This window comes from Alosa pseudoharengus, unplaced genomic scaffold, assembly GCF_046254945.1.
Source record: "Alosa pseudoharengus isolate Yale_2024_CS ecotype anadromous, Long Island Sound unplaced genomic scaffold, YU_APseudo_1.1 YU_APseudo_1.1_scf_21, whole genome shotgun sequence".
In the NCBI taxonomy this organism is placed as follows: Eukaryota; Metazoa; Chordata; class Actinopteri; order Clupeiformes; family Clupeidae; genus Alosa; species Alosa pseudoharengus.
In genome coordinates, this window is record NW_027468674.1 from 20,209,713 (window position 1) to 20,227,409 (window position 17,697).

General features: G+C 47.7%; 1 protein-coding gene across 7 annotated transcripts in view; it reads right to left on the bottom strand.

Moving 5' to 3' along the window:
- The window catches only part of LOC143137790 (zinc finger MIZ domain-containing protein 1-like), a 168,489-nt gene that overhangs the window by 2,509 nt on the left and 148,283 nt on the right, over window positions 1-17,697 (bottom strand). For 4 of the 7 annotated variants that reach the window (XM_076298109.1, XM_076298110.1, XM_076298111.1 and 1 more), the window contains 12 exons: window positions 6,722-6,857; window positions 5,824-5,938; window positions 4,885-5,102; window positions 4,187-4,385; window positions 3,433-3,777; window positions 2,732-2,914; window positions 2,546-2,620; window positions 2,212-2,380; window positions 1,754-1,895; window positions 1,188-1,398; window positions 530-635; window positions 79-239 (listed from right to left, as the gene is read on the bottom strand). In XM_076298109.1, coding sequence (XP_076154224.1) covers window positions 79-239; window positions 530-635; window positions 1,188-1,398; window positions 1,754-1,895; window positions 2,212-2,380; window positions 2,546-2,620; window positions 2,732-2,914; window positions 3,433-3,777; window positions 4,187-4,385; window positions 4,885-5,102; window positions 5,824-5,938; window positions 6,722-6,857 — 2,060 coding nt within the window. The remainder of the gene's footprint in view (window positions 1-78; window positions 240-529; window positions 636-1,187; window positions 1,399-1,753; window positions 1,896-2,211; window positions 2,381-2,545; window positions 2,621-2,731; window positions 2,915-3,432; window positions 3,778-4,186; window positions 4,386-4,884; window positions 5,103-5,823; window positions 5,939-6,721; window positions 6,858-17,697) is intronic. The other 3 variants (XM_076298114.1, XM_076298112.1, XM_076298113.1) reach the window with 3 other exon arrangements.

Genomic DNA, 17,697 nt, shown 5'->3' on the forward strand with positions numbered 1-17,697 from the left:
GATTTAAAGATGGCTGACGTACAGAGGAACAGAGGACAGACGGCATAGGATGTTGGGGGGGGGGGGGGGGACGCTCACCTGTACGTGTTTACAGTCATGTCCCCGTGCCGGTAGCTGGATCCGCCGGAAGGTTATTGGACACTTGAGCGACACTTTGATGGCCGTCTGTTCGACGCCGTCCTCTCCGTTCATTGTGGTGTTCCCAGACGAAGCCGCTACGCTGCTGAAGTTCCTCTTCACTGGAGCAGCACGGAGAACAGGGAAACACAGATATTGTTAGGATGGAAGTGGGCTTGGAAATCCTCAAAAAAGATGAATGTTGTGATGAATGAAAAAAATGTCATGTCATAAGGTGACACATGAAGAAAATGAACAGGAAGACAAGAAGAGGTTGATGTGAAGATCAAGGTGGAAAGAAGTATCCACAAGGAAGACTAAAGAGATACAAAAACTAGAAGAAGAAAAAAAAAGTGTGGAAGAATGTAGAGAGAACAGGAGCGTGGGGAAGGTGTTGGTGGTGTGGGGGCACCTTTGGTGATGCAGTGCTCAGCTGGGAGCAGCCTCTTCTTCAGCAGGCCCTGCAGGACCGAGCGCACCGACGGCCGATGCACCAGCTGCAGCACAAACAGGTGCGACTGCAGGGAGACACAAACCAGGATGAGCACAAAGAGCCTTTCAACCTGACTTCAGTACCTCATGTTGTAAACTTGAATAAATTCAGGAAAACGCACATCTAAGCAGGTGACATAACATGCGCATAACATACAAAATGCTGGTATCTCCAGAGTTTAGATTTAACTTTGAATTTATTAATTTAGCAGACACTTTTATCCAAAGTGACTTACATGTCAATTATATTACAAGGGCCATTGTCCCCGGAGCAACTCGGGGTTAAGCACCTTGCTCAAGTGCACAACGGTGGAAGATGGGAACTGAACCCACAACTTTTCAGGCTACTGCATGCTAGCCCTGCTCCTACTACCACTATGCTACCACCGCCCCAGAGTTGCTAAATACTGTTGATTTAACACAATCCATGAGTTAAAAAACGTTTCATTGTTTTTTTTTGTTTTGTTCAGTTGTTTTAAAACTGACGAGATTGACTCTACACACTCAGAAATAGACTGCGGTGAAATGTTTCACAGACACACAGTGACGCACACACTCACAGCAGAAGTGATACTCACACAGCAGCAGGCCGTGACGGTGATCTGGATGGTGTTCCTGCCCGGCTGGCACACCTGCTTCAGGTGCAGGGGTTTGTGGGACGTCTTGTTGTCGCCCCTCTCGATGGTGAGCGGCGTGGCGTTGACGCTCACCTGCACCGACGCCGGCCAGTTGGTGTTCATCTGACGGTCCTCATGGTGGTAGCACTTAAACTGCAGCTCCAGGTCCGACCTGAGGTCAGAGAGACACAGTCCATCAGTACCAGTGATGCCGAGCAGCCACAAGTTTTGTCAAGTGACTTTGACACGATTTTAGCCCTGACAAATTTATCATTTTTAGCAATTATAAGTGTAGTCCTATAAGTCCTTACCCAAACCACCAAAAATATTGGTTTGCTAAGGACTTTTATGTTGAAAAATGTATGTGTGGCGGCCATCTTTTTGCTTTTCAGCTAGTGTTGCTAGGTTCACACTGCTGTGGTTCAGTGGTTCACCAAAGCTTCATTTGCCCATCACTACCAATACGCTATTTCTCTCTGGCCGTCGTGCGTGTTAATTTCTGTGGTGCGGCGGTCAGGTGTGCTCACCTCCACATGAGCGTCTGGTGCACGGAGGGTCGCAGGTGGAACACGTGGTTGCTGACGGCTAGGTTGTGCTCCAGTCGGAAGGGTTCCAGGACCACACCGTCCCGCACAGGGAAGGTCAAACGCAGCTCCTCATGGGGGTTTCCTGGGGTGGAAGAGGGGGGTGGGGGAGAGAGAAAACATGAGGTCAGAACTAAGCAGATGTGTTGTCAGCTTAAAAAAATACTGAAACTGTTAGTTGGCACAACATTAAAATCAAGATGTAGATCAAAATACATGTTTTCTTGGATTTGAGTGGACAGGACTACATTTACAGATATTCATAGTACACAGTACAGACCTGCTATACATGAAGCATCTCTATAAATACATAACATCTAATAAATAATATAGACATTTTATAAATATACACTGTCTAGTGCAGGACGGGTCCTTTTCAAGCACACCGTTCAGACATGTACCTGGTGGCGGAGGCAGTGCGCTCATATTTGGTTTGATATCGGGCGGGAATATCGGCTTCACATCCTGGCCGGGCGACAGGTATGGCGGCATACTGCTTCCTGGGGTCATGGGGGGCGTGGGGTTGCCGGGTACCGGCGAATGCGGGTAGTTACCCACCGGCCGAGGAGCCTGAGGAGACATCCACACACGAACATCAGAACAGATGTACAATAAAACCAAATCCAAATCGTTTTGGCAAAGTTGCAAGTAGACTCAGCACTTAGAAGTAGCAGCATATGGATAGGCATACTGCACTAATAAAGTTTTGATAGTGAATATTGCTGCTGTACTTACGCCGTTCATATTCCCTTGGTTATATTGGAATCCACTTCCAGAGAAATTATTACTCTGACCATTAAATGGCTCAGGCTGTAAAGATGAAAGATAAAACCATAAATAATCACTATGTGTTCAACACGACACTAAAAAAAAATGTATTTAGAGAAGGTCATGGGTATTTCTTGAGTTATAAAAGCTCACCTTGAAATACTGGCCCATGCCTGCACCTGGTGGAGGGTACTGGCCAGGGTTCTGTTGCCCCGGCATCCTCTGACCAGGGTAGTTGGGCGAGGGGAGCGGCCGAGAGGCGTTGGGGTTGGCGTACTGCCCCTGCTGGTTGGCGAACTGGCTGTTTGGTCCATACTGCTGGCCCCCGTAGTTGTTCTGGGGAGGAGAGGGAGTGGAGAGAGCCATCGGTCACTGACTGTGCGCTGCTATCCTATCAGTCCCTACATCACTGGCTACCGTGACAATACAGGAAATGAATGATGAACGCCAAAAGGAAATGATTTCTCTGCCTCATTACACAGCCGAATTTGATGTATTTCGCGCTGCTCTCGCAGATATGACAATTATATTTTTGGCACATAGTTTGGAAAGACTTTGTAAGATGTATCGCTTCTCCAAAATGGTAATAATAAAAACAAATAAGTTGTAGAAACAAACAAATAAATTGTAGAAATACATTTATAGTTATGATGAGACTTTAGAACCTCTTTTAATTTTGCAACAGACAGTATAGGTAGAATTGAGCACTACAGTATATAGTAATACAGTAATTGTATAAATACATTCACAGTTATGATGAGACTTAAGAGTCTCTTTTAGGTTTACAAAATACAGTACATGTTCCAGCATTTAATCAGGCCTGGCAAGACTGCCAGCATAACTGTAGTGCCTACTGTGAATGTAGTCGGGGATCTAGCGCTCAGTGGTGCTGCCATGGTGCCTGCACCCACCTCCCCCGGGTACTGCCTCTTCATGCCCTGCATGGGCATCCCCTGTGGCCCCCGGGGGCCTGGGTAGCCCTGCTGGGGCATCCGCTGACCGTGGCTCCCGAAGGGCCCCATGCCCTGGGGTCGCGGCTGGTTCATGCCCATGGGAGGCCCGCCCATGTTGGACGCGTTCATGCCGCCGCCCATGGGGTTCATGTTGCCCGGCAGGGAGGGTGGGCCCCGGGGCCCCTGCTGGTTCATGAACTGGCCGCCGTACGCCTGGTTGGGTCCCATCTGGAAAGAGGAAGACATCTGTACAGAAGGGCAGGCCGCATTAGGACTCACAGAGTGCCTGAGCATGTGGGTGCAACTGACTTTTTGTTCATCACGCTGGGGTAGCTTATCTGTCCTCCGACCTGAGAGAGGCAATGATGCTTCTGTGGCTCTCAGCACTGACCAAGAGTAAAACCAAATCCTTGTGCTGCAACAGGAGGTCCATGTTTGTGCTAGTTTGCTAAGCAACTCATTCAACTTGTGCTGTGATTGCGGTGTGTTTAGAGTGGGGTGTACTGTGCGTTATGTGTCCAAGTATAATGGACCTGAAAGTTTGTTGTCGTCGGCGTCATCATCATCATCATCACCACCACCATAATCCTACATAAAATGTTGTGTGTGTGTGTGTGTGTGTGTGTGTGTGTGTGTGTGTGTAAGGGCCTCTTACCGGTCCATATTGGTTCATGTCCTTGTTCTGGGTCTCCTGCAGGGCGGCCACCGTTGCCGTGGCAGTTGCGGTTGCCGTGGCGGCGGCGGCAGCGACTGCGGCGGCGGCAGCGGCTGCAGCAGGTTGGGTGAAGTCGGAGGGCGGTCGGGAATGGGGAGGCATTCCCATACCTCCGGGAGTGTTGGGACCGCCGGGGTAACTGTAGGAACACACAAAGTTTCACAAAGTTACTTTTAATATGTCACTTTGCTTTGAGAACATGAGACACAATTATATTTCCATATCATTTCCCACCCACAACATGAAGCATGCTATGCTTGAAATGGCTAGGCTATGCTTGAAATGATTGTATGTGTTTTGTTTGTGTTGTTCGTGTTTGACTATAATAACAGTGTTTACTGCTTTCTTCTCTTGAAAAATCTTAAATCTTTACAAGAAATTTACCTGGTTTAATACAGGATGTATATATATATATGAAAGCTTTAGTGTATACAAAGGCACATGGACGACTACAGATAGTATAACTCAAATCTCCTCATAGAACCCCCTGTACTAGCAGCTAAATATGCATTATAATCTATGGTTTATTGGTATTACATGTCTTAATAGTGCTGAAAAGTCACACTCTGACACAAATACCCCCAACCAGCGCACCTCCCCGTCCACACCCCGGCCCTACTGGACAGCTGGACACTCACCTGCCCCCGTAGCCCCCTCCGCCGGGGTAGTTGGGTCGGCCATACATGTTCTGCTGCATGTACGCCTGGTTGCTGTTGCCCTTGCCTGAGAACTGCTGCTGCTGGCCTTGGAACTGGGGCGAGTTGATGCCCGGGTTGCCCCCCGACATGCCCGAGCCCATGGGGTTGCCGCTGGGGTTCATGTGGTTGTTGCCGCTCGCCATGGGGTTCCCCAAAACCTGAGAGAGGGAAAGAGAGAGAACAGGCCAGTAAGGACGAGGAAGACGATGAGGAACTTGAGGAACACTGAGGGACATGAATCCCAGTGTGCACACACACAGTGGGATTGTGCTAGCAAAGTTGTATTTCCACCTCAACCAATCAGGCTTCACCTGAGGTCCACTGTAGGTTGGATCATTCCTTTTCTAACAATAACTGCTTTGTTTTGGCACATTTCCCCCCCCCCTGTGCGTTATACTTGAATATCTTGAGCAGCCGTGAAAGCAATAAGGGCGCAGCAAACACAGGAGTTCTTTGGGAAAAAAGGGATGAGGATTGCAAAACCAATAGGCAGGGCCTGTGGTGGAGACATCATTTACTCCCACAGTTCCCGAAAATTTGACTGTCTGCTGCGAGACAGTCAAAACAGGGAGGTGAGAGGGAGGGAGAGAGAGAGAACGCCTCTTAAAAGTTAATTCTCTGGAACACTACATGAAAGTACTGTGGTCATGGGTTGGGCAGCTGCAGGCATATGCTTGAGTGTGTGTGTGTGTGTGTGTGTGTGTGTGAGAGTGATTCTCTGAATTTGTAGTTCTACATGCAAATCTACAGTATGTGATGCATGCTGAAAATGCGTGAGCATGCACACTGTTAATCTGTATATATGCATCTAAGCGTGTTCAAGCGTGTTTACGCGTGTACAGTATGTGTGGGTGTGAGTGCATGTGTGTGGATTCTCACCTGACTTTGTGACGTGTTGGTTACACCCCAGACAGTGGTCACCACGGAGAGTGATCCAGGAGGCTGATTGGTGTTTTGTTGCCAGGCGACCGAGTCGTACGGAAATGACCCGTCGCTGTGGAGACAGATTAAACAGTAACGTCAGGAACTCGCCACCGTGAAGCCCCAGATGAGTCAATCTCTAGAGTGCCAGACTAAACAGACAATCACTCTCTATGAAATTTGACTCACCGAGACTGAGTTTTGCTCACATACTAAAGAAGCGCTTGCCCTAGCCTAGAGTGACTAAACCAAACTAACAGGTTTACTAACATTATAAAAAAGTAGATCAACCAACCCAAATTTTACATGAGCGATGTATCAAAACAAAAAAGCATATGTAAACCACATAAAAACTATATCCTTATATATAATTACCGGTAAATATATATCATATTATAGATAGAGGTCATATATCCTACGTTACTATAGAAAGAAGTGCCTTCTGAAAGGCTACATGTAATCAAGTACTTAGGGTAGGAATATAGCAAGCATATAACATTATAAAAAAGTAGATCAACCAACCCAAATTTTACATGAGCGATGTATCAAAACAAAAAAGCATATGTAAACCACATAAAAACTATATCCTTATATATAATTACCGGTAAATATATATCATGTTACTATAGAAAGAAGTGCCTTCTGAAAGGCTACATGTAATCAAGTACTTAGGGTAGGAATACAGCAAGCATTGTAAAAAGACAATAAACACTCAACAATGAAGTCTGCCATGCACTGTGCCATCATGACCATGATGACCATCCACAGTGTCCCGCTGTGTTGCTGTTGTGTCGGTGTAATGTGTGCTGTGCTGTGATGTGCTGTGCTGTGCTGTGCTGTGCTGTGCTGTGCTCACCCGTGAGACAGGCCAGGCTTCATGGGGCCCATGGGCGGCTGCATGGGCACTTTCCCCTGCGACTCGCCCTGTCGAGACTTCTGGTGCCGGAGCAGCAGCAGACGACCCAGCTCCTCACACCAGGACGACAGCAGCGCTGATGACAGAAGGACAGGGATAGAAAGAGAGAGAGAGAGAGAGAGAGAGAGAGAGACAGAAAACGGTCAAGCACTTACTCAAAATGGCACAGTTGCGTGATACAGGAATGCAGGGATTTGCAGGAATAGTACACAACCTGAAGAGCTTCAAAGGCAACTAGAGATCTGACACAGAAAACTCCTCACACTAAGAATATTTGTCATTGCTAAAAGATATCTGTGTACCTGACAGTAAGAATAGTTTGACTCTCTCGGGAGGATTCTAAAAACAATCCTTAATCAGAGCTTTTTAAGTGGAACTGAAGAAGGCCATCTGAAAGTAACACTGAAGGGATTCACACTGAATCCTCTCCTCTATAGGGTATGTGTGTGGGGTTAGACCCTGAGCTACAGTAGTTGTAGTCAAGCAGTTCCACACTATGACCACTAGGAGGTGCCCTGGCCCCAGTGCGAGGCATGGGGGGACTTATGCTCCAGCCTCCCTGCTACTGGAGGTCTCTATGAGCGCTTGATCACATCATGTGCTTTTCATCTGCAGTCAATCTCTATCCCCATGCAAGCTACAAAAGACCACTTCCCCTCTTCCTCCCTGATGGAAAATGAAAGTGTGTGTGTGTGTCCTCCTGCAGGCGTGTGTGTGTGTGTGTGTGTGTGTTTGTGTGAGTGGGTGAGTGTGTGCGTTCTAGTGCAGGCATGTGTGAGTGTGTGTGTGTGTGTGTATGTGTTCTAGTGCAGGCATGTGTGTATGTGTGTGTGAGATCGTGGCCCCAGGGCAGCTGCCAGTGCTTGTGATTCTTATGACTTTCCACTGAAGAGACAGTGCTCACGTTACATTTTCATCATCCTCAGTCTAATGATCTGCAGCACTACCAGAGAAAAGAGAACAGATTTGTAACAGAGATGGGGGAGAAAGGAAGAAAGAGAGACAGAGAGAGAGAAAACGAGGGATAGAGGGGATAAGATACGCAGAGAGAGCAAACAGAGGACAAAAAATATATTCCTCTCTCTCTCTCTCTCTCTCTCTCCACACAAACACACCTAAGGACCAGAGGCATTTGGATCGAGAGCAGGCAAAACAAAACACTGTTTTCAGAACAGAACAATCCTTAAGACATAAACCTGAAACTTCAACACAAACACACAAACTTACACACACACACACACACACACACACACACACACAAATCCATCTTGTGAAAGTGTTGCATCTTGGCCCCAGCAGGCAGCTCCGTCTTTCATTTGAACACTGAGCACATTTGAGCACACCATCCTCGCAGTGTGAAGACGTGTATGGAGCGGAATACAAAAGATGTGTACAGATGGTGCCAGCAGTCTTTCAGCTCCCCATCTCTCCCTCTCTCTCTCTATTCCCCTCTCTCTCTCTCTCTCTCCTTCAGTCATCTCCCTCCCTCTATTTCCCTCTAACACTCTCTCTCTTTTTTGTTCTCTCTCTTCCCTCTCCCCCTGTCCCTGTGTCTCCTTCCCTCACTCCCTCCACCCCTCTTTCCTTCTCATTCCCCCCCTCCCTCTCCATCTCTCTCCTCCCTCCCCCTCTTTTTCTCCCTCTCCGTCTCTCTGTTGAAGCAGCTGGGCTTTTCTCCTTCGTGGTTTGCTGAAGCAGGTGGCAGCGCGCACACACACACACACACACACACAGAGGCGGAGTCTGGGCACTCGCTCTGGGCGATCGATCCCCAGCCGTCAACGAGGCAGACCTCAGGGTGGCAATGTGACCGAGCGAACACCCCGCCGCGGGTGCCCTTCACTGCCCCCTCAGACACCCAGGGCCAGAGAAACAGCCAGTACGCACCACACACCCACAGCACAACCACAGCACGATAGAGGCACCCAACTCCCATTTGCTATACACGTGAGAGCCCCACCCGTTTGGCTGATCTCCTGCACCGTCACCTTTTCAGTCGACCGCAAGGACACGAGTTTAGTGACCACAGAACAGATATTAATGAAGTGCTTACACGTAGTGGCTACATGGTTAAGTGAAACATACTTCAGAACGTCTCACGGCGAGGTTGGATCAAGTGGTTTAGCAAGTGTGTCTATACTGTGCTCAAACCTGTCAACAAACGGCCAACGGAGTGGACCATGTGTCGCATTTCAACAGAGCACAGACATATCTGATGTAATTATGGGATGCTCTTATGTAAAGCCTATGGCAACACAGGCCTTTCTACAGAAGACTAAGTACACTTAAGACTCACCACTGGGTTGTATTCCAACATGATGGCATCATGGCACACCATGCCAGCAAAACCACCGTTCTAAATGGACATGGGAATGAAGCAGACCTAAATCGGCAAAGCCACACTCAGACAGGAGAAGACTGGCAGTGATTTGGCAACAAGCAACTGAGGAATGTTAATGAAAATTTAGCGTCTCGTAGCGATAACAGGCAAAATAACAATTTACCACACAAGACGTTGCATGACAATGTCTCAGCTTTTGAGACGACAAGCAATGGGCGACGAGCGAATTGGCAGCGGTCTGTCTACGGCTTATAAGTTGTCGCAGTGCCTCTGCCCGGTGTGGTTTTCCGGTCGCAGACCATTTGCATACTGACAACACATGAGACATTGCTTATGTCAGCCTAGCAAATGTCAACATGAAAGGGACCGGGGAAATACCTTTCACTGGCGTGGGCCATAATCGCCCACCACTAACAGACTCAATACAGGTGAGCTGCTTCATCAGCTCCTCTCTCACACATTCACAAATCAGTCAGAGGCATAAAAAGACCTGGGGAAAACCTTGGAGAAAATCCTTTCATCAGTGGGGTTCCCTGACTTGCTGATCACTAACAGACTTACTACAGGTGAGTTACGTCCGACAGCCCCTTCCATTACAACCTTCACAAATCATCAGAGAGAGTTGTGAAGAACGGATCATGGACACGGCAACAAAAGAGAGGAGTGGGGGAGCGAGTGGCGAGAGGGAGAGAGGAGGAGAGGGTCTCGTCTCTTCTCTTCTCAGCTCGTCTCATTTCGTCTCGTCTCACCACACCTCAGCTCAGCGGGTGGAGTTACACCCCCCGTCCCAAAGCCCAGTATTAAACACCAGCTTATCGCTCCAGGAAATCACCACCTTGGTCAAGCAGAACCGCTCACACAGAGGCTGCCACTCTGTCATCGAGAGAGAGAGAGACAGAAAGAGACTGTGTGTGTGTGTGTGTGAGTGTGTGTGTGTGTGTGTGTGTGTGTGTGTGTGTGTGTGTGTGTGTGTGAGTGTGGTTGAGGGTTTCACATGACTGAGAGAAGATAGCAGACAGAGGACTTTAACAGGCTCAGTGATTTCTGCTGTCAACTACTGCCACTACCATCTCGCCACACTCAATCCCTCTCTCTCTCTCTCACTTACACACACAACACACACCAGACACAATCTCTCTCTCTCTCCCTCTCATTCACACACACACACACACACACACACACACACACACACACACACAAACACACACACCAATAAATCCCACAGTATATAGATGTATCTTCTACTGAGACAAACACAAATAAACCCTCTCTCTCTGTCCCAACCCCTTGGCTGGCCTCTCTCCCTGCCGTTCCCACTGGGGAGCAGTGAGGACACAATGTAAGGATTGTCTGCCTCCCCGCTCTCTGTCTGCAGCCAGTTCAGCAGGGGCCAAACACAGCTCTCTCACAGAGCGCTGCACGGCCAAACTAGAACTCAGAGACTGCACTACGCACTACATTAAGCACTTCAACAGAACACATCCAAAACACACACACACAGATACGCGCGCAAGCACAAGCACAAGCACAAGCACACGCACACACAGACACACACACAAGAGCAAACATGCTGCATCTAACTGCCAACTTGCCACCCAACAAGCTAATCTGTCAATGCTGACTCCTAAATCACCACTCTGAAAATTTTCTCTCTCTCTCCATTTCTTTCTCTCTCCCTCCCTCTCCCTGCTTCTCTCTCTATCTTTCTCTCTCTCTCTCTCGTTGACAGAGATGAAAACAGGATTAGGTCCTCTCTATTATTTTCGGCGTTCCAGTCGGTGCTCTGTGTTATTGAGGCCTGCTCCCCCAGGCGTCGGTGCAGCTGAGACTTATTGATACATCTGTGGGTTTATAGCCCCAGCCCCACTGCCTGCTGGTCATCCACAGTTAAGAGCAGTAATGGATCTGAGGTGTGTGTGTGTGTGTGTGTGTGTGTGTGTGTGTTCTGTGAGCCGACGATACAGCTTGAAGCCACAGTGACCCCGTGAGATAAATGAAAAATGGTATGTGCTGGTCACTTGATGCTTCTTCAATTTTCTCGCCCTTCACCACTGGTTTCTCTGTCAAGGCCCCATGTCTGTTCAGTGAGGGCCATCAGGAGCTACCACTGCTCGTGTGCTGGGAAACCAAAAGGGCTACAAGAAATATTTGATGTGTGTGTCTATGTGTCTATGTGTGTGTGTGTGTGTTTGTCTGTGTCTGTGTCTGTGTGTGTGTGTGTGTGTGTGTGTGCATACAATCAAGTATGCTAGCTGGCAGATGTGTCCACCTCTGTCCACCTTGTGAACAAAAGCAGCCATATTGTAGACTCTGTCTCTCCACACCAGAGGCAGCAGGGATGGCTGATGCTGAAGGCTCCCAAACCACAACGCACATGCACACACCTCACACACATGCACACACCTCACACACATGCACACACCTCATCTCTCTCCCTTTTCTGCACTGGACACCTGCTCCTTATCCGCATCACTGGTCTCTTGCCAGTCGTCCATCCCATACAAGCAGTAGACAGACAGACAGGCATGAATACACACACACACACAGACACACACCACAGACAGTGTCTCAGTAACCTCTCAATGTCCTTGTAGTTAAAAGGTTACACCTCTCCCGTTTCTGCCCTGGGACCTTCATCAACCTTTTCATGTTTGCAAATGATCTCATCCACTCCCTTTTTCTCTCTCTTTCTCTCTCTTTCTTTCTCTTTCTCTCTCTCTCTCTCTCTCTCTCTCTCTCTCTCTCTCTCTCTCTCTCTCTCTCTCTCTCTCTCTCTCTCTCTCTCTCTCTCTCTCTCTCTCTCTCTCTCTCTCTCTCTCTCACACACACACACACACACACACACACACACACACACACACACACACACACACACACACACACACACACACACATAAATACACAAGTGTGACTAGTATCCCTGTAAGGCTAGTAGTTGTTGTGACCAGCAGTGTCTGAGTTGTCTGTTCAACACTTCACATTCATTCACTTCACAACAACCTTAGAATCTTTTGCAATAAACGCTAAATGACAATGAGTTAATGTTTACTTGCACCTCACTTTGAATGAAACAAATATATGTCCAGGCAAATGTAAAGGCATGTAAAGGCATATGTTACTCCAAAGTATTTCCAGAGGCTGAATGAGAATCTGAGAGCATGATAAAAGTTCAGAATTAGCTCCTTAGTCCAACTGACAAGCTAACATGTTTCTGATGCAAAAGTAACACATTCAGAACAAACACTAATAACGTTTTAACTCAGTGTCACAGTGTCCTTTGTGTTAAAAGTGTTGGACGAGTTGTACGGCAAGGGAGCCGTAACTATAGTTACTCAACAAGCAGCACGGAGGCCGGGATAAACATTCCTGAGAGGGCCTAGGAGAGTGGTGTGTGTGTGTGTGTGTGTGGGTGTGTGTCCAGTGCTCTACAGCGTCTACAGTGTGTTTGGAATGAACAGGACAAAAGGAAGAAAAAAGAAAAAAAAGAAAAAAAACTAAATCAGAAAAAATTAGACAAAAATACCGTCGAATCCACTGCCTGAACCCCCCACCCTCCAATATTTTCTCTCTCACTTTCTATCTCTATCTCTTTCTCTCTCCCTCTCTCTCTCTCTCTCTCTCTCTGCACTTGTTGCTGGTGGACTGGCCGTCTCCATTTGTTTGTTCAGGCCCCCACTAAATGGGATGCCAAGCAGGACACAGAGCCCACAATCCCAGCAGCCCCGGCTGCCCGCATGGGTGAGGGCTAATAAATCATGGCTGTCTCGCGCTCCAGTCCCTGGCACTGCCCGCACCGTGGCACAGATGAGATGCCCACCAACCCCCTCTAACATCAACACTAACCTCACCTCACCATCACCACCAACACCACTCGCCTGGCATCAAAAGCCTCTTTGTCTTTGTCCAGATGCCACAAATGATCCGGCCATGCCAACCTGATAATGTGAAAAGACTGAATGGTTGGAAAGAACTTGGCTGCCAGGGGAATGCCCCCCCCCCCACTCTCTCTGTGTGTGTGTGTGTGTGTGTGTGTGTGTGTACTGTAGGTTACATTCAGTTAACTGTATCACAGTGCAGCCATTAATTGGAACAAACCAGTCTACCTGGAGCAGGATGGGGGCTTTGTGCCCAACAACCTGCTCCTCAGCCTGAAACCACCAGATGTGTAGGACAGAGAGGGACTGACGGAGAAGAGAGGGACCCTGGAAGGGATAAGGGGAAGCCCACCACAGCTTTAACTCTTAAGTCTAACACTAAACAATCACGCTTGCAACAGCATACAGCTGGCAACATACTAGGAGGTTTGCAGAAATAGCAATCATAGCTGCAGTAAACATCAATCTGTAAGATTTTTACAAGAAAATAAACTGTGGTAGTAACAGTGATTAAAAAAAATAATAATAATAAAAAAAAAATATATATATATACACTGCTCAAAAAAAATAAGGGAACACTTCAATCATACACTGGATCGGTACTATGACACTGTTTGGTTGACGGTGGAGGGTTTCAAAAAATGTGTTTTAACAATTGTGTTCCCTTAATTTTTTTGCGCAGTGTATATATATTCAGCAGAGACTGAGGACTGCATTGATGTACTGTACATGTGGCAGCCATTCACTCACAGTCGCCAAGCTTGCGTTGGTCTAATTATGAAGCTCTCCAAAAAGGTCCCTTCATCCATCCGTTCCAGTCTAGGAGAGATGATAAATGTTTTCTCCACTTTTATGGATCACCATCCTTCCCTTACATTGCTCCTCTCTCTCACTCCTTTTTGCTCACACATCTTGTCTCTCTCTCTCTTGCTCGCTCGCTCTCTCTCTCTTCTTTTCTTTCTCTCCAACTCACTGTCCTTCCTTTCCCCCCTCTCTGTTCTGGAACCGAGCTGGATGTGCCTCAGTCAGCCCCTCCCTCTAACCTCTCTGGCTGCTTCTGCTCCTCCAGCCTCATGCAAGCCACATGCATGAGTGGCGATGGCTCAGGAGGTAGGAGGAGTCATACAGTCATTGGAAGGTTGCTGGTTCGAGCCCAACTACCACCCTGTCAACGTGTCTTTGAGCAAGACACTGAACCGCAAACACTTTCAATGTGCTGGCTGGCACCTTGCATGGCAGCCTCCGCCATCAATGAATGAATGAATGGGTGAGTGAACGGGTGAATGTGAGGCATTACTCTGTAAAGCTCTTTAAGTGCTTGAAGAGGTAGAAAAGGGCATCAATTCAGGACAGTCCTGTGGGTCTAATGGATCTGAACTAAAGTGTGTATAAAAATACATGCAGCACTCTCCGTGAGAAACAATATAACAGCAACTATAATATTATAGTAAAACTATAATATGGCAATACATGGAAATACAAGAATGAAACAACTCCAGTGTTGGAGCATAGCCTCAATGTTGTCTTCCTGTGACATCCCTCCATGTGCTTACTTTCCACTTGTTACGCCAGCAATTGCCACATCACACCCAGCCACCACAGCTGGTCCTCTGATAGAGATGATGGATGTCCCGTTTTGATTAAGACCTTTACTAATGCCACACAAATTGACTCCAAATGCTGTCTTGTCCTTATGTGCCTCTCCACAAAGAGAGCCTGTCCACAGTTTTTTTTTTTCAGATGAACATGTACATCAAAACATCAACAGATACATAAAAGCATGATACTGATGCCAGACACCAAAACGCTTAATATGCTAAATGCCAGACTGCTCAATAAATTACTAAATCATCACACATTTATTCCAGTGTAAAAAGTCATGCCTCAGCACCCTGCAAATCCCACAATACAATGCTTAGATTGCAAAGAAGGACCACCAATACAGGCTTCCATACAGACACATTCGAATGCGGTCAGACAATGGGACAACTGACAGTAAACATCTAATCGTGTCACATCCCAAGTAGGTCAGGTTGTGGTTGTCCCCATATTGTAGACGCAGTCTTCAAAGAATCAAACAATAGTGGCCTATTCTAACACCCCCCCCACACACACACACACACACACACGACCCCCCCATCCAGGCCAGAGGACCCAGCTGGACTTCCTGGGGCACGGCAGTGGTAGCGACAGCGGCGGTGGCGGGAGCATACGCCCCCTTAAGCCCGAGCAGCCGGGGGAAGCTTCAGCCTCTCGGCCTCCCACCGAGATCTTGCTAAGTCGCCTCCACATCAATCCAACCTAAATTCAATTTGCAATTGGTTAATGCACAGCGCTCCTCGAAGGCTGCAAAGCTGATTTACCGAGGATGGATAAAAGGGGGAAGAGAGAGGAGAGAGAAAGAGAGAGAGAGAGAGAGAGAGAGAGAGAGAGAGAGAGAGAGAGAGAGAGAGAGAGAACAGTCATTTTCCCCAAACCTACATCTTTACACTTTAATTCAGGTCATCAAGGGAAGCTTGGAGGCCCTACAGGGCAATGATGGGCAAATACTGCAGTAATATCGGCTCTTTCCATGCCGTACCAAATCATTCAGCTTTCCTGGCCCTCTATCTGCATCAGTATCAGTGGAGATGTGGGGATATTTCTAGTGTGTGTGCTTGCGTGGTGATATTCTAAATCTTTGCAGCATTATGCAAGAAATTATTTTGAAACTGAATAAGAGAATGAATGTTATGTCACCTCGAAGGGCAATAACAAGTAATGGTGAGATTGCTGAGGCCTTTATTCTTTTACGCTAGTGGGAATTGGACTGCTGGTGTGTGTGTGTGTGTGTGAATTTGTGTGCCAAACAGACCAAATTAATTTGCATGTAACTGTGTGTGTTTGTGTCTCCAAGCCAAAGCAGACACCTGTGTGTTTGTATGAGTTTGTGTCTGTTTGTGGTCATCTGCCAAGTGAACATGTGTGTGTTTGTGTGTGTGTGTCTGTTTGCCCCCGTGTTGTCAGCTTATCACAGTGGGTGACCTGCCATATGAAAACACACACACACACACACACACACACACAAATGCGTACACACACTCACAAACACACACATACAGAAATACACACACACAACAAGGGAGGGGAGCTTAGAGCTGGCCAGACGGTTTCCCCGAGCAACAGGCTGCCCTTAGCGGAGGGGGAGCGTTAAGTCTACGTCTGCGATGATCCTAATTAAAGGACAGAGCAGATGCTGGAGGGGACCGGCCAGATATGAAGGGAGGGGGGGCGACAGAGATGGTGGCCGGGGTGGGTTGGAGGTGGCAGACCAGGACCCTGTTACAGGCTGGCATTCTCCTAGCCAACCCCCCCCCCCCCCACACACACACACACACACACACACACATCTCATTAATGGTGGGCCATAAGGTCAGCAGCAAAAGTGCGACTGAACAACAGGGCGTGAGGGCTCTTTGCGTAAGATCCTCATCCGTAGGTGATGTGCACAGTTGTACATGACAGCCACATTTTACTGAAGCACAATTACAAATGGAAGCATAACCCCACCCCTCCCCCCTTTGGGTGAATAACAGACATGTGAGTTAGTGCTAGTGAGGTATCTTATGTGTGGTATCTGGCTAACTATTTTAGGACCATGGGACCGGTCCCCACAAAAGCACAAAATAACGATAACAGACACACACACACACACATCCCACTACAACTGGCATAACTACTTGACTGCAGGAAGACAATACTCTATGAGACTGTTCAGCACAAACGAAGTTACTCACACAATTCAGGCACGACTATACACACAGATCTTCACCCAAAACTGAGCTGAAGTGCTGGCGGCGCTCTAAACAGCCCTGACTGGTTTCATCAGGACACCGGCAGTCTCCCGCAGCCTCCACAGCAGGTGTGGACATCAACACCCTGTCAAGAGGCTAGCTGTGGATCTGATAGGAGGAGCTCACTGGAGCCCCAATAAGGTGTGACACACGAGGCTACACAAACAAAAACAGGATTGTGTGCCTAACAGGGGAAGCTACACCAGGCGTTGCTAATTGTTGCAGCAGATGCAACGTGAACGGAGCGCTTCAGTTACGGGCCTGGCGTAGCTTCCCTGTAAGGTGTTTAAACAAACACGAGGCTGAATTAGGAGAATTAGGAGATTCTTGGGAGATCCTTTTAGATCTGTTTTACAAGGAACTCTGACTTAAACTTGACCAGGTCAAATTTACTAAGTGGACAAGCCGGGTATTAATCACAGAAGTCAGCACATGTTCTGTTAAACTTCTGTCAAACTGCCTTCGAATACACCTGACGTCCAGGGTGGCCTCCAGGTCCAAGGCGACCGCCGCCTGGCATTCAATCCTCTTGTTTATTGATTGAATAATTGCTTTAGCCGACTCCAGCAAGACAGACGGAGAAATCAAAGCCTGGGATACAGTACCAGTTCCACGAACAGCAGGAATCCACTTTACTGCAGGACCTTGGGAGGAGGACACCTGGCTCAGCTTCAAGGCCTCTCTCTTTCTAACTCTCTCTTTCTCTCTGTCTTACTCCCTCTCTTTCTTACTCTCTCTCTCTCTCTCTCCCCATGGTTCTCTATTTCACTATTCTCTTTTTCCCAATAGCTGCATGTGGTTAAATCATGAGATCAAGCTCTATGTTAAGTGAGCACAACCATTAATTGCAAATGTTACTTCTCTTGA